Source organism: Eulemur rufifrons, chromosome 8, assembly GCF_041146395.1.
Source record: "Eulemur rufifrons isolate Redbay chromosome 8, OSU_ERuf_1, whole genome shotgun sequence".
Taxonomy (NCBI): Eukaryota; Metazoa; Chordata; class Mammalia; order Primates; family Lemuridae; genus Eulemur; species Eulemur rufifrons.
The window spans coordinates 2,494,642-2,516,685 of NC_090990.1; the positions used below are offsets into that span (position 1 = coordinate 2,494,642).

Genomic DNA, 22,044 nt, shown 5'->3' on the forward strand with positions numbered 1-22,044 from the left:
AAAGAAAATGTAATTAAGAAAATCATAAGGAAGAGAAATTACATTTACTATTCATGACATGGAAGTGGATCATCATAAAGGTCTCCATCCTTGACATCTTCACGTTGAGTGGGCTGAGCAGGAGGAGGAAGAGGAGGGGTTGGTCTTGCTGTCTCAGAGGTGGCAGAGGCAGGAGAAATCCACGTGTAAGTGGACTCTCGCAGTTCAAGCCCATCCTGGTTCACGTGTCAACCACATCGTTCATTCAACCAAGCAACCGACAGCAGCAATCAAGACAGACCTGCGCCCTGCCTTGGAGGAACTGACCTCCCAGCAGTGGGGGCATCGGCCCCTCATGCTCTATAATCGGGTCTAGCTTCGATTTATCTGTTGCCACGTCTTTGGCTGGGAATGCAATTCCCAGTAATAGCATGGCTCCCGTGGGAAAACATACCCCACTTTACAATGATGCATTTTACTCTGGGACTCCCACAAGTGCACTACAAAGAAAATAGGGTTGCCAGCAAACCCTTAACAAGCGAGAACCCCCTTCCCGTTGACACCCTTTGGGAAGCCCCTGAGATGCCCAAGGATTCTCCCTAGGCCCTAACAGGCTCCCACAGACCACAGCCTCCTAGGGACGTCTCTCTTCTGCTAAGGATATTTAATTCACCAGAACGCACCTCACAAAACAAGGAGAACATTGTACTAATAATAGTAGCAATTAAATGAAAACCAAATCTAGGAATGATCTAGGCAGAAATAAAAATGGGTTTGCGCTGGTCCAGGTTTAAACTACCTTCTACTGCCTTCGGCGATTGTGGTTAGACTTGAGGTCCGGCCTTTCCCCAAACTCATTGGAGAGAGAGCTCCGCGCCATCTCCTAAGAGCTCAATGCTACGTCCTCCGCACCCCAGCGTGGGGCCTCCCGCACGGAGTATCTGCTCAATAAACATTTGCTGAATAAATCAATGAGTAAATGAATGAATTAAATTAATGAATACATAAAAGGTATATACTAAACTAGTAGCAGTGGTTTTCTCTGGGGAATGAGACTAGAAGGGAAAACTTTCCGTTTTTACTGAATTTAATGAATAAAGATTAACTTTGTGATTTCAGAATGGTCTTTAGCATTGTATAAAAGGGGTCCAGCTGCACCAGCACCTTCCAGGCACTCACACTGTTGGTGGGGCGTCCGGCTCTACCGCTGTCACCCCACGCTGCAGCAGAGCACCCCCGGTGACCTAGACAATGAGCCCCCAGGGTGGTGAGCGTCTGGGGAGCCTGCAGGAACAAACCCACAGCAGGTAGAGGTGCCCAGGCCTTCGGGTGCAGGGGCCTCACCCAGCAGCTCGTACGATGCTTCCTAAAATGCAGAATTTGGGGCCCTACCCCCAGAAATTCTGATCTGGCAGGGCAGGACTGGGGTCCAGGAAGTGGCATTTTTAACAAGCACCTCTGGAAATTCCCACAGACGTCACTCTGGGAAACACCAATTTAGAGGAGGCCCCTCCTAGGCAGACAAGTCAATTCTCCAGACAACACTTGCGAGTTCGGGTCTGACCGATGAGGGAACCCAGGCTGGAGAGGGTCGGCCTCGCTGCGGGTGGGATGGCAGCACAGCCAGGACCCAGTGCCCTGCTCTGGACAGGCGGGCTCCTCAGGGAGGGCACAGAGCGCAAGCCAGTGTGCAGGCGCGACCGGGTGGCTGTGGCATTGTGAGTGGAACAGCCACCCAGCGACACCAAACCAGGAGGTAGAGACGGCGTGCCCCAACAAAGGGACTGGGGAGGGGGACAGTGAGGCTGGGACAGGAGGTAGGGAGGTGAACAGGTGCAAGCATATCTGAAGCCAAGATGAAGAGGCAGGCGCCACCAGAGGGTCTGCAGGCAGAGGAGAAAATGTGGTGAGGGCGGCGTTTGAGGAGGGTTGTTCCCGACAGGAGGAGGGTGTGCAGGATGGCCACGTGGCCAGGACACTGCAGCATCAGCAGGCGTGGCAGGAGGCAAGGCAGGCCTCAGAAACAGCTGTCCCAAGCAACTAGCGTGACCGAGAATATCCTCCTGGTCTCTCTTCACCCAACATCCCACTTTCCCGAGACCGCGCACAGTGGGCTAGCACAAAGTCAGCAGGAAAGGGATGCCGGAAACAGGCGGAGCTGGGCTGGCATGGAGGGAGCTGGTACAGCGGGCAGGGCCCAGCCAGGCCCAGAGCCTGGCGTCAGGGACACTCAAGATACATGCGGGGAGGGAGGGCGGGGGTCGGATCCTTGGGAGCAGAGCGCAATGAGCCAGGACAAACACGATACCAGCCGTTATTCATAGCCGTGAGCACCCAGGAGGGCGCCTGTGATCAGCCGCAGGGAGCCCACTGGTGCTGCCAATTCAGCTCCACCCCAGCTGACAGCCGCCCCGGCCACTCAGCCACCAGGCACAGGGCACTGCACGCCGCCTCACCGGCCCTGCAGCCAGTCTCCCTGCAGCAGCCGCGAGGCCTGGCCGCCTCTCCACCAGGACACGCCCGCTACGGCGCCCAGGAGGCACCACCGTTGTCCCCCAAGAGCACACAGCAACTGGGAGTCATCCTGAGGCAGGACGGCCATCCAGACCACCCGACAACATGAACCTGCACACACGGATGCGAGGAGGCCTTCCTCTGGGTCTCCCCACGGCCTTGCCTGCTCCCCAGAACCTACCAGCTCACTCTCTACTCCTGCTGGGCAGGCATCGGCCAAGCGTCTGTTTCAGACGGCCCCTGAGGGGAGTGTTCCCAGCTGGGACCTCAACCTTTCCCCCAGGGCCTCAGGGCGCTGAGAGGACGGGACTCTGAGCACCCCACGGGGGACCCTTACTCGGGCAATCAATTCAGTGCTGGCATTGCCTGTGGCCTCGGGTTCCAGTTCTAGAAAATGAGCTTGGGCCTTATTTTTATGAGCAAACTTCCTCCCACAAATGAGTACAAGTCCAACTGGGGACATGTGAGTAAGACTGACAGGTTGTGTGGGTGTCAGCACCCCAGTTATGACACTGCGTGGGGGTAACTGGGCAAAGGGACCCGGGGCCTCTCTGCGTTATTTATTACAGCTGCGTGTGAATCACAATGACCTCAATAAAATTACAATTCAAACCGATTTAATCTTCCTATATTGTGGCTTTTAACAAACGACCCACTGTCCAACTCCCAAGATGGCATCAAAACAAAATCAATCCCTCTGAAATGAGACAAATGAATGCTACCACCCAAGCAAGTACTGGCCTTTCAGGGCTATGAAATATCCAGCAAAGAAGCCCTTTTCAATAGTGAGTCACAAAAGCCCAAAAGTTCCTCGGCGGAGTTTACAGCAGAGATAACGACAACTGTCAGGGAGCAGACTCAGGCTTGGAGTCATCCCACACGCAAGTGACAGGCTGAGCAAAACGTGTTCCTTTTCTGAAACGGGCCCTGGGGGAGGCGCTGAGATGCCGAGTCTTCCCGTCTCAGCCTGGCTGTGCGTGGAGCCTGCACTCTCTCCCGACGTCGGGCACACGCTCCCCCCGTGGACCCCTGCTCGCTGGACCTCACGCTCCCCCCACAGACCCCTGCTCGCTGGCTGGACCCCACGCTCCCCCCACAGACCCCTGCTCGCTGGACTTCACGCTTCCCCCGCGGAACCCTGCTCGCTGGACCTCACACTCCCCCCGCAGACCCCTGCTCGCTGGCTGGACCCCATGCACCCCTGCTCGCTGGACCCCACGCTCCCCCCACAGACCCCTGCTCGCTGGACCCCACGCTCCCCCCGCGGAACCCTGCTCGCTGGACCTCACACTCCCCCCGCGGACCCCTGCTCGCTGGACCTCACGCTCCCCCCGCGGACCCCTGCTCGCTGGACCTCACACTGCCCCCGCAGACCCCTGCTCGCTGGCTGGACCCCATGCACCCCTGCTCGCTGGACCCCACGCTCCCCCCACAGACCCCTGCTCGCTGGACCCCACGCTCCCCCCACGGACCCCTGCTCGCTGGACCCCACGCTCCCCCCGCGGACCCCTGCTCGCTGGACCCCACGCTCCCCCCGCGGACCCCTGCTCGCTGGACCCCACGCTCCCCCCGCGGACCCCTGCTCGCTGGACCCCACGCTCCCCCCGCGGACCCCTGCTCGCTGGACCCCACGCTCCCCCCGCGGACCCCTGCTCGCTGGACCCCACGCTCCCCCCTCGGACCCCTGCTCGCTGGACCCCACGCTCCCCCCGCGGAACCCTGCTCGCTGGACCTCACGCTCCCCCCGCGGAACCCTGCTCGCTGGACCCCACGCTCCCCCCGCGGACCCCTGCTCACTGGACCTCATGCAGCAGCGGCAAACACTGCCGCCCCCTTTGCGGTTTTACAGGCACGGCTTGCGAGCACTCATCGCCTCAGTGACCGACTGGCCACCATATGAGAAGGGCAGGCGTGAGAATGGGACTCAGGCCTCTTCTCCAGGTGTGACCCTAAAGGATGAGGCGCTGGAATCACACATCCTGGGCTCACGCTTCTTATACTCAAACTCCACTGTCCGTAAGGCCCCCTGGACTGCCCAGCTGGACGCAAGATACTAAGGACTAAACCCAGGGGCCTGTCTTCTTAGGGCACCTACCTTCTCTTTAGCCATCTCAGTGACAAACAGCGAGTCCTTGGTGACCTGCAGAACTGTTCTGTGTGCAGTTCTGACACCCATCGGTAAGTCACAAAGTGACAGACACACCTCAGGCCCCGAGACTCCCAGGACAGGAAGACTGGCATAACACACTTGCAAGCAGACACACAGCACCACCCTCAGTATCAGCACAGACACAGAAACGTGTCACCATGGCGTGTACAGGGCCCTCCCTGGCCAACGCAGCAGGGGCCGGGCAGATGGGCCACAGCCCAGGGCTCAAGAGCCAGACACGGGTTCTCGTGTTCTCTTAACTCAACAGCAGTGACAAGGATGCACTCTGCCTCCTCTCCCTTTCAGGAGATCACAGGCAGATTTCAGAGGCTATAGGACCCCTACAGAGGGCCATGGAGGGCACTCATGCCACAGTGACCCGTGACAGACAACCCCAGGCTCACTCCCGTCCATAGTTAATTCCGCATTTCTCATGTCTTCTCTGGAATGCTGGAGAAACAGTGACTTCACCACAGACCCGTGCGAGAAACGAACTAACCCAGACAATGACACCTGCAGCCCAGGACAGACCAGGACCCCAGACCGTGCTTACCACGCACGGGGACGCCACTGACAACAGACACTGTGCTGGGGCAGAGACCTTCCTTTCCTTCAGGGTCTTCAATGTTTCCAGGAGCCATTGCTCTCGATCTCGGCCCCTCACACACAACGCCAAATCCTCCTTTTCCTAGAACTGAGCAAGGAGCCGGCTACCCAGGACGACAGGTTCTAGTGCTGCCACGGACTCTCCAGCACATGGCAAGTAGGGAAGACTGTGTGGTCCCTCCTTCAGGGTCCCTCCAGACAGCCAAAGGCCTCCAGAAGTGCCCAGAGGGAGCACAAGGCCCAGCACGAGGACTGTCCAGCAGATTCCTACAGCAGAGCACACCCCTGACAATGTCAGTGCTCACCCTCAAGAGTGTCAGAGCACAAGGCAGCCTGTAGTCCCAGCTACTCGGGAGGCTGAGGCATGAGGATCACTTGAGCCCAGGAGTCTGAGGTTGCTGTGAGCTAGGCTGACACCACAGCACTCTAGCTTGGACGACAGAGCAAGACTCTGTCTCAAAAAATAATAATAACAATAATAATCAAGTCATTGATACCGTGGTACAGTTGTAGGTAAGATCCAGCACAGTGGTTTTCCTGGCTATGCTCATAAAGTCATGAACTGTGTGTTTTATGACAGCATTTTCCCGAAAAAAGAAGACAAATGACCTGAGAGACATGAGACACTCTTCAGGAAGGGATTAAACTAGATGGCCATTGCCACCCTCCTTGTCCCCAGACGTCCCCCACCGGGCCGTGCTGCTAGCTACGGAGGGATACTTGGCCACATCTGGCCCACGCTCACCCTGGAGGAGCCCAGTTCCTTCGAGGTGTGACCGTGAACTACCACAGACTCACGAAGTGGACAGAATCAAAGAGGCCCTTACTCGTTTCTCCGTGAGCTGGAAGCAGGCCAGGGATCTGCTGCAGACCAGACACTAGAAGGTTCTCGGGAAGAAGGTGGAACGCGGACTCCAGGGGCGGGTGTGGCTTCAGGGTGTACTGCAGGCTGCAGTTCTCAATGACGGTCATGTGCTTGTTTTCTAGGGGAGAAAACACCAATGTGATCACTGAAACCAAAGGCACTTCCAGTCAAACCAGCCAAGAAACAGAGACTCTTAGAAACACCATGAACAGAAAAGGTACTTTTCTAGGGAGAGAGGGGAATTGCTCTGTTAGTTCAGCCTAAAAGTAAAAAACATCAATTCTTAATAACTCTCTCTGGTAAAATTGCAAGGAAAGAGGTATTTGTTTTTGATCCAACCTAACAAAATCTCTCCTGCTCATCCGAGGGCACGGGACAGGCACGGGGCCGTGCGGTCTCCCCGGCGTCACTGGTGCCTGCCACCAGGGGAGGCTGGAAGACACTCTGGACCCGCGGCCTGCCTTCCTTCGTGCATCCATCAAGCCCGGCCAGGGAGCAGGACAGCACTGGAGGGAGGCCAGCGGCATCAGAGACAGAGCCCTGTCTGGGTCGGGCCAGTCAAGGACGGGCCATTCTCCTGTGGTGACGGCTAAGACCCAAACACACCAACACCCGTGACGCCCGGGAGAGCTGGAGGCAAACCACAGGGAAGGTTTGGGGAAAGTACTAGGGAAGGAGGAAGAAAATGTCCTCAGCCCGGGCTCGAGGGAGGCCTCCTGGAGAAAACAGCTGGGAGGAGCTCAGGTGACAACACCGGGGAGGGAGCAGGTGCTCACAGGGGCAGGACAGCATCCACAGAAACGGGGTGCAGGAGCAGGCATACCCCACAGTCACAGGGCCTGGAGTTGAGAGAAACCATAGATACACCCCCTTCACATTCCTAGCACATAATCAGTCTTGCTTGGGCTTGATTTCCTCCACTGACAGGGACCTCATCACCTCCCAAGGCATACCATGCCAGCTTAGGCCAGCTCTGGCTGGTTGTGGCCACACTGTGGAAGGCTGCTGAGAGTTACAAATTCATCTCTTTCATTTTCTGATTTTTATAAAGAGTGATCTAAATATGGGCCGGGCGCGGTGGCTCACGCCTGTAATCCTAGCTCTCTGGGAGGCCGAGGTGGGCGGATCGTTGGAGCTCAGGAGTTCGAGACCAGCCTGAGCAAGAGCGAGACCCCATCTCTACTAAAAATAGAAAGAATTATATGGACAGCTAAAAATATATATAGAAAAAATTAGCCGGGCATGGTGGTGCATGCCTGTAGTCCCAGCTACTCGGGAGGCTGAGACAGGAGGATCGCTTGAGCCCAGGAGTTTGAGGTTGCTGTGAGCTAGGCTGACGCCACGGCACTCACTCTAGCCCGGGCAACAGAGTGAGACTCTGTCTCAAAAAAAAAAATAAATAAATAAATAAATAAATATGAACAATTGCATTCATTAGAAAAAGAAAGTAACGAAAACTGTATTTTTAATATCTAACCACTTCAAACATGGAATCGGCTCACTTTAACATTTCAAATATTGCTGAAAAGCATTTTACAGGTAAAACTACAAGGCTGGTCAGAAAGAAAATCAGCACAGCCTCTGTGGAGGGCACACAGGAATACTGCGCAGAACACTGAGCAACACTCAATGCTCAGACCCTCAGACCCAGCCACTCCACTTCAGCAATGTATCCTGCAGATTCACGTCACGCTTGCCAAAGGGCACACGTCCAAGGCAGCACGGCCTCCAGCCCTTCGTTCCTACAGAACTGCCCAGCGTGCCCGTGCAGGAGACTGAGTCAGTCAGTCAAGGAACCTCAGTGCAACAAAATACCGCACAGCCTTAAAAGCAATGAGGAGCTTTCTGTGTACTGACATGAAACATTCTCTAAATCATTAAGGGGAAAAAGCAAGGTGTGAAACGTCGAGTAGAAAGAGGGCAAAAACAAGAGGCAGCACTAGACACATGCACTTGCTTCTGTGGCCACAAAAAATCTGGAAGCATCCACAGGACCTCAGAGAGAGCCCTTACCTGGTGGCGGGGGAGGGTGCGGGGGAAGAGACCTCGCTCTGAACTTTCACACTTTGTGCCTTTTGAATTCTGAATGTATCGCCATCACCGGCAAGTTTTTAGAAATGCCACCCGAAAGCAGGAGCGAGTGGCCCCGCGCTGGCCTCACTCACGCCCGCCACCCACGAGGTCAACTTCCACGGAAACATCCCACGCGCCCCAGGACTGCGGACGCAGGGTGACACGGCGGCCAGGTACACTGTTTAAAAGGTCCTGCTTCTAGGGAGACTTCAGAAGAGAAAATCCTGGCAAATGAATAATTAAATTCAATTGAAAAATGACCTAAATGCCAATCTTTTTAAAGAAAATGAACTTTCTGACTAACTGTTGCCCTATCATGAGATTTTCGCCGAGCTCAGTAGGGGAGTTGGCTTTTAACACAGGCCACTCAGCATACGCAAAGTCCCCTTCAAGGGATCTGGCCAACAGCTCACCTCGAAGACACAGAAAGCCACCCTCCCTGACAGATCCGCCTCCAACCACCCTACCCGCTCCACGCACCCCCTGGGGCAAGCATAGTCTCTGCTCTGGGCCTCTCCGGCGTCCTTCCAGCCCACTGCCCCGCCTCACACTTCCTCCGCAGGCTCCTCCTGTCACCCTCCAGGTGGGAGCCACAGAGTGGGCCCCAACGCCCTATCCCTCCTGACGTGGCACCCCTCTGGCTGCCTGGGAGGAGCCGGTCTCAGCAGGACGGCTCCCTCCCTGCCCCACTCTCAGGCAGGCCTCGCTGTGCTGGAAACGACCAAGGGACCAGAGGCTTTGCTGGACAGTGGTGGCCAGGTGGACAGCTACTGCTTCATCGGCCGGGCAGAGCTGTTCTCCAAGAGGCAGGGAGCCCACCCCCTCCCCCAGGCGGCCATGCCCTCCTTTTGGGCTGCTGCTTTTCAGTTCTTTAAATTACGCTGCAAATCCAAGGCCATGATAGGTTTGCCCAAACCTATTAAACAAATTAGCGAAGCTGACAGTGGTTCACACCGGCAAAGCCCACAGGACAGAGCTGAAGGCGGAACACTCGGGGGAGTGATGAGATCAGCAAGGGCTGCCGAGCCCGGCTCTTACGCTCCACGGGGTCCTGGAGAAGCGGGTGCAGGAGGGCTCTGGGGGTGCCGTGGTACAGCCGCAACCTGGAAGACAGGACCAGGGACGCACGTCAGCCTTTGCACAGAAGGAAAGCACGTGGAAGCCCCACCCACCACACACCTGCTACAGACGTCTAAACACGTCAGTCACGGCCTCTGGAGCAAACGGGCAGCTGCGGAGAGCATCGGCCTCCCGGCACTCGGCGCCCTCGGCCAAGCACGTCTGCCATGCGTACAGCCCGTCCCAAGGGACCCAAGAACCGAGGAGCTCAAAACCAATGCCAAGCGGAATTTATAAAACTCAAAAATGTCCCAAGAAAGACAATGTTTGAGGAATTTCCACTGTTGTGTAGCTACAGCAGTGGTTCTCAATCAAGGATGATTTGAGCAATGTCTGGAGATGGTTTTGGTTGTCACAACCCAGAAGTGGGTGCTTCTGGCATCTAGTGGGAAGAGGCCAGGGATGCTGCTTAATATCCCACAACACCTAGGACAGTCCCCACACAGCGAAGAACCGGCCAGCCCAAAATGTCGGGTGCCAAGGTCGGGAAACCCTGATCTGGAGCAACGATGCAGACTCTACCCTGGGCTGGAAGGACGAGACGCCATCTTGCCCATCTCTGTACATCCGTCTCCTCAGCAGAGCCTGCCACACAGTAGGTGCTCACAGCATCTGCTGAATGAATACCTACTGCCTACTGGGCACCTATTGATATTTGTGAAAAACATCTTACTTGACATTCAAGCAACCCCTGTGAGACAGGTATTATTATCCCTCAGGTGCAGACCAATGAATTCAGGGTCAAAGAGTTTAAGTAACTTGCCTGGAGCCCCACAGGGAGGAAGTGACGGAGCAGGACCAGAGCCGTGTCCACCCCACGCCAAATCCAAGGCTCACGGCCAAAGCCAGGCCTCCAGCCCAAAGCTATTCCTCAGCTCACTTGGAAGTGGCAAAACCCCCCAAGCAAAAAATATCCCACAGTGTGCTCTCATGAATACGCAACAACTTCAGGTGACAAACTTAAGGCTTCCTGTCGTTGCCAGGAGCTGACACCTACATCACCACAGAAAGATGCCGGGAAACTCCAGATACAGAAAACAAGGTGATACCGTTTGTCCTGGGACGCAGAGGAAGGAGATCCCGAATTGCTGTTGAAGATCCGAAGAATTCCGAAACCACATGACAATGTTTGCAGGGTCCCATCGCGTTTCTTGCCTTCAGCGACCACTTCTACGACAGCCACGATGTGAGGGTGGTTTAAGGACGTGTGAAAATACAAGGGCTGCAAAACAGAAACGAGAGGATGGCTACGACGGAAGCCGGCTGGTGGACGGAATGTTCCCGGCCTGCAGAGAGGACACAGAGGGAAGAGGTGGAGCCCTCTCCCTCCCCACGGGCCATCTTCACACCCGGGCTCTCCGCCGCGTGCCTGCGCTGCGTGTAGACCACCACACGCCCTCTAGGTGCAAGGGGAAGAAGTACAGGAAATAACCCCCTCAGAGTTGGAAGCTGGAGTCGGAGCTTCTCATTCCAGAGCACCCCACATCTAGAACATCAGACAATTTGCTTTTGCCCCAGGAACTTTATCCCCTGGGAATTCCACCACCCAAAAAAAAAAAAAACACCAAACACCAACAGACTCCAGGTCCTCTGGGGTGAAAGGGGCTGGAGCAGCCATGCATCCCACCTCCAGGGCTGGGCGGCACCAGGCAGGAACACGGTTACATCAGCCCACGACATGACATGTCCACCACGACAAACACAAGCCACGTTCCACGCATCACCTGACACTCAACACAGACAACTTCAATCACAACTTGCCAGTGCCGACCCCAACCCTGCTTTGTGTGTACCTATGACCAAGTCCCGTCTGAACTCACTGTATTTAAACGAAGAAGGATCCTTAGAGTTCTTTGGATGCTAAGTAATTACCTCAGTTAAGAGCCCAACTAATAGCTTTTTATGCCAAAAATCGCCTTGAGATCATTTTATTAACAGATTTCTTGGGATCTAAGCCAAATAGATAATATTCAAATTGATCTTAAAAGGTTTTCCATTTGCGACATTTCCAGTCCCCCACATGCAAATGGCAGACCCCTGACCCTGCCTTCCTGCCAGTGCCCAGGGGGAGTGAAACCCACCTCCACGGGTAACAGGCGGGCTCACCAGAAAGCACCTTCACTCTGCCGCTGCGCTTCCAGTTCACTAAATTCAATGCAGTTGTTTTTATTTAAAACTACCGAGCGTAGGGGACACAGAAGACGGACAAGGAGCTGCCAACAGGGTCTGCTAATCAACAGGGAACATGCGCCCACAGGCTCGCAGAAGGGCTGCGCGGTGGCACCAGGCTCAGAGTGTCCCGACAGCCCAACATCCAAGCTGGGGGGCAAAGCACGGGGATAGAGTCACCAGCCGGGCACAAAGACCTCCCCCTCAAGCAAAGAGGGGTACGGCAGGGCTGCGGCTGGTCTTCCGAAACGTGATTTAAACTTGGAATAATCCTCCTATTAACGAGTCATTACCATGGTGTCACTGAGAAAACGTTTGCTGTAATCACAGACTGTCAGCCCAGGATAACAGAGAGACACATTAAAACATCAGCCACGGGATATAAATCGTTATTCTATTATCTTTTATTGCAAAATGATGAAATAATGACCACTTACAGCTGACAGGTGGTTGGACTAAGAGAGAATTATGTTGCTGTTTCCAAGACTCCAGAACTGTTTTTAGAAAGCCCCAGTGTAAAGTCGAGTCGGTCATTACCACACCTTTTATATCTATCCCTGTGCATATCAGTTTTATGAACACTACCCACTTTTTCTTTTGGCAATAAAACAAACATTTTAAACTCTAATATGAAGCAACAATAACACCCCAGCTAAAATGTCACCTTGAAATTACTCTACCTGAAGGCAGTGGGGCCAGTAGCTTTGGGCATGTCCCAAGTACAAATTTCTGGTATGCTGCTTCCTTTTGTTTACCGCCAAAAACAATCACTTTGAAACGGAAACACCACCAATAACAGTAACAACAGCGCCCCACAGCTGTTCGTCTCAGCTGGTCCAACCTTGGACTCCAAACATTCCTTCTTCAGTCAGGCGAGGCAGCCACTGGAAGCACAGCCTGTTTCAAAAGTTCAGGTGGTTGCGTCAGTATCACGACCGACTGGTAACCATGTACGCTCCTTTCCAAATACTCACTGACCCTCCAGTGTGGGAGCAGCGCCAGGCTAAAGAACCCATAAGGAACCTGGAAAACACGATCCAGCCTTGGAGAAGTTCAAGGCTCAAAGGCTTCACAAAGGATAGATTAGGCAAGTACAAAAATGCAAACGCTGCTCGGCAATGAACAGTTTTGAGACCCCGTGGAAGGCAAAAGCCTCCCAGGGATGAAAACGCAAATAGAACCGCCGCCCAGCTGTAATCCCCGGCTCTCCTCACACAAGCATGCTCAGTCTCATCCCTGCACCCGGCCGCCCGCTTCCCACCTGGCGTCAAAATGGGCTCAGCCAGAATTCCAGACAGCACTCAACATCTAACACCTGCAAACAAGCCCCTCGGTCTGGGAAAATTTAATTAATGCCAAGGCCACACATTTGAGAAGAACAGTCTCTGCATCCACTGAAACTGCATGATTAAAAGGTTAAGTTAAGCCCATGAAATCACCTGCAGAGGAAGAGTGGAGATGCGTCCTCAGTCACCTCTACATAACATCTCATTCATCTGCACTGGACAACTTTCCTCCCCGACAGGGTAAACAGATTAATAAATCATTTAGATGCTCCTGTCTAAACGCCTCCGTCTTCAAAAACACGGACACCGTTTTGCCTTGGGGCCAAGTTTCCCTTTTTCAGTCACAGTGACAGAATCGGAATTGGGCCTCCGATGACGTGTCTGTAGGAACAGGCTGCGGCCAGGCTCTCCCAACTGCGCGGCCGCTCAGCCTGGCACCTACGTGCCACAGGGCTCCTCGCACAACACTGGGTGACAAGGCCAGGGAAGGGCTGAGCAGAAACTAAACTGGTACTTCCCAAAGAATTTTTTAAAAATAAATCTTTAATACAATATCTTCAGGAAGGCACATAATTCACAAATATTTCATGCAGTTTCTAACCATTAATACCAGCTTGGCTTCAGAGTGTGGATTCAGACACTTTCCTAGATCCTCCCGAACAAAGACAGTGGTGGGGCAAAGCCCACCATTATCCACAGCAAAGTGTCACCACGATGGGGGCAGGAACAGCCCCCACCACAGAGAATTATCTGGCCCAAAATGTCGGGTGCCAAGGTCAGGAAACCCTGATCTGGAGCAACGATGCAGACTCTACCCTGGGCTGGAAGGACGAGACGCCATCTTGCCCATCTCTATACATCCGTCTCCTCAGCAGAGCCTGGCACAAAGTAGGTGCTCACAGCATCTGCTGAATGAATACCTACTGCCTACTGGGCACCTATTGATATTTGTGAAAAACATCTTACTTGACACTCAAGCAACCCCTGTGAGACAGGTATTATTATCCCTCAGGTGCAGACCAATGAATTCAGGGTCAAAGAGTTTAAGTAACTTGCCTGGAGCCCCACAGGGAGGAAGTGACAGAGCAGAACCAGAGCCGTGTCCACCCCACGCCAAATCCAAGGCTCACGGCCAAAGCCAGGCCTCCAGCCTAAAGAGCAATTCCTTGGCTTATTTGGAAAAGTGAGCAAACCCGATTACAATACACAAAAAAAACAGCCCACACTGCTGTCATGAAAACAACAAAACTGACAAACTTATAGCTTTCTACTGTCCCCAAATGACTAGCAGTTCAAGCACCATAAAATTAAACTCAATACTGGAAACATCTCAAAGCAGAATAATTTCTCCTCCTAGAAACCATTTTCTTCCATCCTCCCGATTGCAGATTCCGAGCCCCCCGAGTGGTTTCTGTGCAGCCAGAGAGGAAAGCGGCCTCCGCAGCTACTGACGGACACACAAGCCCATCCGGAGCCCAGGAGACCCCTCCGTGGCTCAGAAACGGAGCTCGCCTCCTGCTTCTGCCGTGAAGATTTACGTTCAGGACGTGCCCTCCCTCTGCCAAGCGGCGCGGAGAGCACGGGAGAGGCAGCAAGGCTCTGCGGCAAGGGTTAACTGCACATTCCAGAAGCCGGCTGATTCATCAAGTGGTTCGGAAGGGCTTCCAGGAGTTCCGTGTGGATTACACTGATATTCCTTGACAGCAGCCACTTTTAAAGGGGAAATTACATCACTTTCATTACTCTGACAAATAAGAGCCGTTCAAATGTTGCTTCTCATTGCTTTGGCTACAGGGAGGGAAAGCAACCCGATTACCTGTGTCACTCGCTGAGGGCAGGTGACCGACCCTATTATTTTGGCAACATTTGGGGCTGGTGCGCCCTGGGAGGAAAGAGGTCCTTGCTCTGGGCTCAGGCTGCCTGTCAGCAAGCGCCGGGACTCCTGCCCAGCAGCTCTCCCCAGAGACAGCGGGACAGCGAGCCACCACCAAAGGCTGCTCCGTGGCTAGCTCAGGAAGCTCCGAGGGAGAAGCATGTCCATCTCTAAAGAAAATGAAGTAACTGCATGGCACTTTGGCCACCAGACTACGGCTTTTAAAGGACACTTTTCTAGAGGTTGAATGAATTATTAACTGGCTTAGAGGCAGGGAAAGGCAGTTCCTCTCCACCCCAGAGAGCGCAGAGCTAGGGGCGGCCTGAGGGCTGCTCTCCTGGGCCTCCGGGCCGAGCCCTCGAGGGGAAAGTGGGCCCAGGACAAAGAATTCTTCACTGACAGAAAAACACCCAGCCCGGGCTCAAGACAAGACTTCCACGTTCAAAGTCTTTTTTCAGGGCACTGTTGTTCACAGTCATGAAACAGCATCTTCTCTCAGGGCTACATACTACTCCCACATGCAACAAAACCCAGAGCATGAGGGGTCTATTCATTAGTCCACGTGAGGGCTGTACAGCCACGGTGGCCCCAAATATGGTCCCCTGCTCCTGGTGGCTCGCCCACCTCAAATCAGAACACTCCCCCCACCCCGCCATGCCACGGCTAATAGGTAAAACCAGAAAAACATAGGCAATTAGTGAAGCCAAAGAAAGATCTCTGCCAAATCTCAGAATCACCTCTGGAAAGAGCAGTTGGTACTTCATGCAGCTCTATGTCCCCAGGTGTGCAGGGAGAGCCACGAGTGTGCATGATGCAATCACACCCCCACACCCTCGTGCTTATGAGTGCCCGTGCACGGGAGCGCGCTGCACTTCACCCACACGTGTGAGATAAGCATGTGTTTGTGGTATGCACAAGCATGCACACACACAGCCAAGGGGAATCCTCTTTAACTAACCTTGAACAAAACCTATTTTTCTGTATTTGGAACGTCAAGGAGGTAAGAGGAAAATGCTCAGTATGGAAGAGGCTGCTAACGGGCCTGGCAGGGTGGGACGCATTCCTGGGGCACCACTGCCCTCTGCTGCCTGCGCTGGGCATGGCGGCTGCAGAAAGCAGGTTCCCTGAGCCCTCTGTGGCTCTGGCATCACTCTCACAACTTCAGTGGCTACAAGGCTGATGGGTGCTTATTTCTCTGGAAGCTTTGAGGACGATGTTCCACTTGTCCCCCGGCCCTACCCCTGGCCCCAGTGGAACACACACCCACACAGTCGGCCAGGGCTGGGCCGAGTGGCCGTGACTGACGCCGTTGGAGCCACCAGCACAGGTTTTCCAGACTCAGAACAAGTGGCCAAATCTTAGTTTTCCCGAGATCTGAATCATGAACTGAAAGGGCTCCATGATCCACAGCTGCCAGGCTGCGGTGAAACGTGAAATGCTGCTCAACTTCTACAGCAACAGAACCCGCTCGGTGGGGGAATTTAAACCCCAGGCAATAGAGAGGTGTCAATTCTGAAGACTGTGTCTTGCGATGGTGGCTGGTACTCCAAGGGATCGTTATTCTGCAGCCAGAGAATCAGGATAGAAGCCTCTCTGCTTCCGACCTGCTGGGGCTGTCATTACCGACGGTGAGCACAGCAGATGCTCGTGGGGACGGAACCTTCTCTAAAAGGAAAGCTCAAATAAGGGGGGACTCACCGTGGACCCTCAGTGCCCGCCAAGCATCCCTGTGCTGGTTTCAGAGTGTAATCCCATCCCTCAGCGCTCCACGAGACGCTTCCAAAATAAAAACGCGAGCTCCTCTGAAACAGGAGGTCGTGGAGCCACAGAAGGTCACACAGTCAGGAGCAGCTGCTCAGGCCGCCCTCGCCCGCCTGGTGGCCTGGTGGAGTCACTCCATCTCCACGTATCTCTCGTTCCTCCTCTTTAAAATGAGGACATACGAACACTGACCTCCACAGGAGGATGACAAGCACGAAATGACAATGTCCTTCTGAGCCAATGCCTGGCCCACAGTAAGTCCCTCCCCGGTAAAGGACGGCCATCACCACCACCACCTGCCCAAGCTGTCACACTACCAGGTTTCCTTGGGCCACACACTGTACACATGACAAAGACAAAACCGAAAGAGCCCCCACCCTAGAAGGCCGTGCCAAAGGCGGGAGGTGGAGCCGCAGGCCGGCTTATCGGCAGCACCGCTGGCCACAAGAATCACCTCTTCCCCTGCCAGAGGCACAAGGTGACTTTAGAGCCGTGCTGGAGCAGCTGCAGGGCTCACCCACAGTCACACACACGATTTACAGCATGCAGTCTTTTCCCTCTGACACGGCTGGCCAGAGACCTTTAGAGCTATTTGCATAAGCTGTTTGACAACCTTAATGTCAGACACATTTTTAGGTCCCGTGACACGCATTTTACCAAGGCTTTATTTGATCTTCCTGACCCCTGGGGGCACTACCTCCCTCTACTGCCCACGTTAAGGAAGGGCAACAGTCAGAATCAATCCACGCCAAGACACACATTTCCAACGGTGGTGACGGCCACATACAGAGAAGCAGCATGTCCACAGCCAGCCTGAGGCAGTGGCGCCGACTGTGACCAGAGCAGTCCCCAGCAGAAAAGGTGCACCTCGACATGCCTACCCAGAGTAACTCTCAAAGGATGGCTGCTGTCACCACCGCCATTATTTATCATACAAACTGCCACACCACCAGGCTTCCTGGGCCTCACTCTGCATACTCGAGGAGATAAAATCAAAACAGCCTGGATCCTTCCTCCCGATCACCTCTGCCTGTCATCTGCACACCCACTGTGTCCAGAGGTGGTCCTTTGGACCCTCCCCACTCAGGTTCAGCTAGGCATGGGAAGGCCCCTGGGACATCCCTGGCTCCTAGACCCAGCCAAGGAGGCAACGCCCAGCCACCTTGCCAAACCCACCCACTGCCACACCAGCCCTGGCCTCTCCTCCCATCCCTGACACCTGCCGGCTCTCTCTGCTCTGCATGGGGCACCTTCATTCCTGCCTGTCGCAGGGCCAGGTTCTTCTCATCCTGCAGGTCTCAGCTCAAACGGCAGCTTCGCAGAGAAGCCTTCTTCGTTGCCCTGCCTAAGCAGGTCTCCGCATTCTCCTATTCGTCTCCTTCTAAGAACTTATTCCCTGCTCAGTATGCCGCCCTAACAGACTACAAGTTCTGCCAGCAGAGAGCAGGCGCTGAACACACGCTGGTGGAATGGGTGCAACTGCAGAGACAGAGCACACCTGTCTGCAGGGCGGCCCGCTGCAGCGCTCCCTGCACAGAAACATGTCACTCAGCCGGCTTGGTCTGGAGACAGAGGCATAAGATGTGAGTCCAGGGTCTGCCACCTTCTGCTTGGGCAAGTCACTGTACTAAATCTCAATTTCCCCATCAGAAAGAAAGAGGAAGGAAGGGAGAAAGGAAAGGAGGAGAGAGGGGAGAGGAGGGGAGGGGAAGGAAGGGGAAGAGAAGAGAAGAGGAGAAAAGAAAAGAAAAAAGAGAAGAGAAAAAAGAAAAAAGGAAAGAGAAACAAGACTAAAAGGAAAGAGGGACGTGGAGGAGGAGGTGGCAGCCATGGCAAATGAGATCAATAATTTCCTAACTTTGTCCCAAGAACCCCAAGGTTCCTTAAAGGTGATGAGACCCCCCCATGTCCCTTCTTCAACAGAGCAGCACACACTCATCTCTTTAGGACATTTGGCTTCCACGTAAGATTTTGTGTGGAAACAAAGCAGCTGCCACTAGGACACGCTTGAGGTTCCTGTGGGTCTGAGACGCTCTGGTCTTCTCTGGGCAGGGCCCCGTCCTCTGGGCCACACACCCCGGGACCCCACACACCTGCTCCACCACGGAGCAGCCCCTGCCCGCCCTCGCCAGGGCCTACCTCATTGAAAACAATCCTGGATGCCGGCCTTGAGAGCTGCTCGGTCGCCTTCACCGTGGTTTTCCACGTCCTCCCGAAGAAGTGTCGGTAGGTGACATCAAAGAAAGACACCCGCAGATGGCATTCAACCTCCGACAGCACTGCCAGCACGCCCTAGGAGACAGCAGCGAGTCAGCCCTGAAGAGCTCTGTGTCGCGAGCCATGCCACAGTTGCTGACGGACGCCTGGTACACACGGGGCCACTTAGCACCCCACCTGTTCAGGCAGCAGCAGCCCAATCTCCTCGTGGGGAGCCACGTCTTTCCCACCCACAGCCACTGGTCTTGGTGGGGTGACAAACCAAGCGCTTGGCCCTCCCTGGCCAATTAGAGCACTGAAGTCCCCTAGAACAGACACAGGCTTAAGACTCACCCACAGCCTACGAGACACAAGGGGCCAGCGCTGTGGATACAGATGTGCCTGCCGGGACGCAGGCCTGGAGCTGCCACTCTGTCACCACGTGGAGCCAAGAGGTTAAGACAAGTCCAGGTGGTGACATCACATGAGACTCTGGATCAAACCACACCTACAGCTCATGTTTCTATAGATCTGTCTGTTACGTGAGTTAACAAGTCACCTCTAGCTTAAGCCATCTTGGATGTGTTTTTTGTCACGTGCAACCAAGTGAGTCTTTCCCGACAGAACCAGAAACTGTAAATCCTCAAATCGCCAGAATTATTTTGGGGTAGCGTTAACAAAGGAAAAGCAGATCTTTGAGGAAAATTATGAAAAATTATGGCTACAAACACAGAACAAGCAACCAGAGACGATACAGACAGTCTTTTCCCCATAGCTTTACTGCTCATACTAAGTTTTTGTTTCAGGCTTCAGTTCTCGTCACCGGTTACGACGAGCAATGCCACAGTTCTTACCTGGGACAAAGAGTTCTCTGCCTCTCTTTCGCTCATTCACTTAGCAAACACTAATTAAACATCTGCTCTGCGTATCGACTCCGTGCCAGGCATTGTTCCAGGCACTAGGGATACACCAGAGAACAAAAGAGATGAAATCTCTGCCCTTACAGGGCTTGCATGAGAAAAACAGGAGAAGGGAGAGATGGGCAGGTCTACCAGCTGAGAGAGAAGGGTTGGGAGATGCCGGGAGACGGTCCTGGAGCGGAGAACTAGAAGCAGCAAGAGAACCACGAGGAACCTGGGGCGCACGAGCCAGGCAGGAGCAGCAAATCCAGGGTCCTGGGCAGGAGGGAGCTTGGGTGTCAGGAACCAGTGATCAGTGTAGTAACTGTATTTAGTTGTGAGCAGTATTTCTTATTTTCTGTATTCCCAATGCTCTGGCACATGGGGCCTACTGACAGGGCAGACTGTGCCCAGCGTTAGCTTATCCACAGGGACGGCTCATGGCATGCCTGCCAGACCATCTCTGTAAACCAACCAACCCAGAGCCCACAGCCCCACCTGCCCTGCCACTGGCTCTTCCATGGCAGGAGACAGCATCCTCAGCCCCCGTCATCCCAGGGTCAAGAACCAGGCACCGAGGGCCAGTCTCTACATCCCAGGGCCACTGAAATTACTCACACTCGTCAATCCCAAGCCAGCCCAACCGCTCCCCTGCCTTGCCCACTCCCTCCTGCAAAACCACAGCGAAGTCCCTGCCAGGCTTCCCCTGGCTCCCTCTGCCTCCTGAACAAGCCTGGTGCTTCCCCGTGGGGCCCTGCATGGTGTGGCCTGCCCCTCCCCGCTGAGTAACACACCCTCTTTTCAACGGCAGTCGTCTCCTGAGCTGCTGGCCTCCCCACACCTGAACAGAAACCAATCCTAGGAACATTCTGTATAAGCAGAAAGCCCACCCGACTGCAGCAGGCTGAGTACACGGAAGTCAGGAGGGATCAGAGGTGCAGCAGCTGCTCCGGCAGGTCCCCCAGCACGGGGACAAGCTGGGCTCTCACTCCCAGTTCGATGGGAGGCCAGGGAGAGACTGTAAGCAGAAACGATACCAGCCGATTCAGGATTCTAAGAAAATTCCTACAGGTGCCACGTGGAGAAGAGACGGCAGGGGTGGGAATGGAAGCAGGGGCCACTGCCACCATCCAGGAAAGAAAGGAGGGGCGCTGCAGGGTGACAAGAAGCAGGCACCCCTGGGCTCTCCTTTTAAGGAAGGGCTGCGACAACCTGAGGAGAGAGAAGCGGGAAGGGCGGGGGATAAGCTGTCGCGTTTGCCTGGCCCTCCCAGGCTAGTCCTGAGTCCCACGTCTGCAGTGAAGCAACCAGGACAGAGGCGGTGTTGCCGAAGGGGACAGGGAGGACGGAGCAGGGCAGGTCTGGGGGACGAGCCCCAGTTCACTGCAGTCATCACTGGCTCCCCAGCAGAGACCTCCTTCTGCACACAGCCCTTCCCCTCGTCCTTGCCCCTCCACGCCAGCCCACCGCCTCCTCAGGGGTCCTCACACGTGCCGGCTCAGTCCCCAGCTGGCTCAGTCCCCAGCTCCCGTGCCCCTGATGAAGGGGGCCTTCCTGCCCACTGCCATCCAGACCCACCCCCGACCCAGTTGACACTTCCCCAGAGTGATCATCCAGCTTTCACACGTTGACTGTCACCCCCAACTAGAACGTGAGCTCTGTGAGGACATGAGCCTAGAATATTCTGTTCCCTGCTCTATCTTTTGGGCCCAGGCGAGGCCTTGCACATGCAGGTCCTCAGTGCATGCACATCCGCACCACTGGGGCTGCCCAGCCTCCACCATCGGCCTCTTCCTCTTCCTCCTCCTCCTCCTCCTCCTCTTCCCTGACATCCTCTCAGAAGTTAATCATAAGCCAAGGCCCCCTAATCTCTATTGCTGGCTTGGACTTCTTTCCACAAGGCCTGACCTTTAACCACTGTGCTGCTTCCCAACCGATTCTGTTCAAATAAGTTTCAGATGAGAGCTCTGTGAAGCCAGGACACGGGGCAGAGCCGTCCCTGTGTCCTTGAAATAAGTACACAATAAATGTCAAATGGAATTAAAACAGCATCTCAAAATAAAGAAATACAATGTTCATGATAAAATTAAACCAAACAGAAAACTAAATAGAATAGTAAGAGAAACACACTAAAATGATAAAGTGCCCTGAGCTCAAAATAAGCATGTGATAGTCTCACGCCAGCACCTTTCACAGTGGGGTTGCTATCGTCTAAAGCGATCAGTTCCAAAAAAAACTAAAACTGTACAGACTCGTAAGACTATCTAAATCAAACTTTATTTTTTATCATCTATTTCCAAATTCAACTTTATCTTCTTTTCTTTTCTTTTATTCTCTCCCAAGTTTTGTGTAAAGAGATGGAGGGAAAAGGCGTGGCCACCGAAGGGGAACGTTGAGGGCCCAGGGGATTGCTTTTTTTTTTTTTTTTTGAGACAGAGTCTCCCTCTGTCCCCAGGCTAGAGTGCAGTGGCGTCATCATAGCTCACTGAAGCCTCAAACTCCTGGGCTCAAGTGACCCTCCTGCCTCAGCCTCCCAAGTAGCTGGGGCCACAGGC

At 54.2% G+C, this 22,044-nt stretch overlaps 1 protein-coding gene across 1 annotated transcript in view; it reads right to left on the minus strand.

The window, feature by feature from the left end:
• Positions 1-22,044, minus strand: part of NPHP4 (nephrocystin 4) — a 110,911-nt gene that overhangs the window by 83,767 nt on the left and 5,100 nt on the right. The window contains exons 2-5 of the mRNA XM_069477273.1: positions 18,534-18,686; positions 10,355-10,527; positions 9,225-9,289; positions 6,076-6,231 (exon numbers count right to left, since the gene is read on the minus strand). Of these exons, the coding sequence (XP_069333374.1) occupies positions 6,076-6,231; positions 9,225-9,289; positions 10,355-10,527; positions 18,534-18,686 (547 nt within the window). The remainder of the gene's footprint in view (positions 1-6,075; positions 6,232-9,224; positions 9,290-10,354; positions 10,528-18,533; positions 18,687-22,044) is intronic.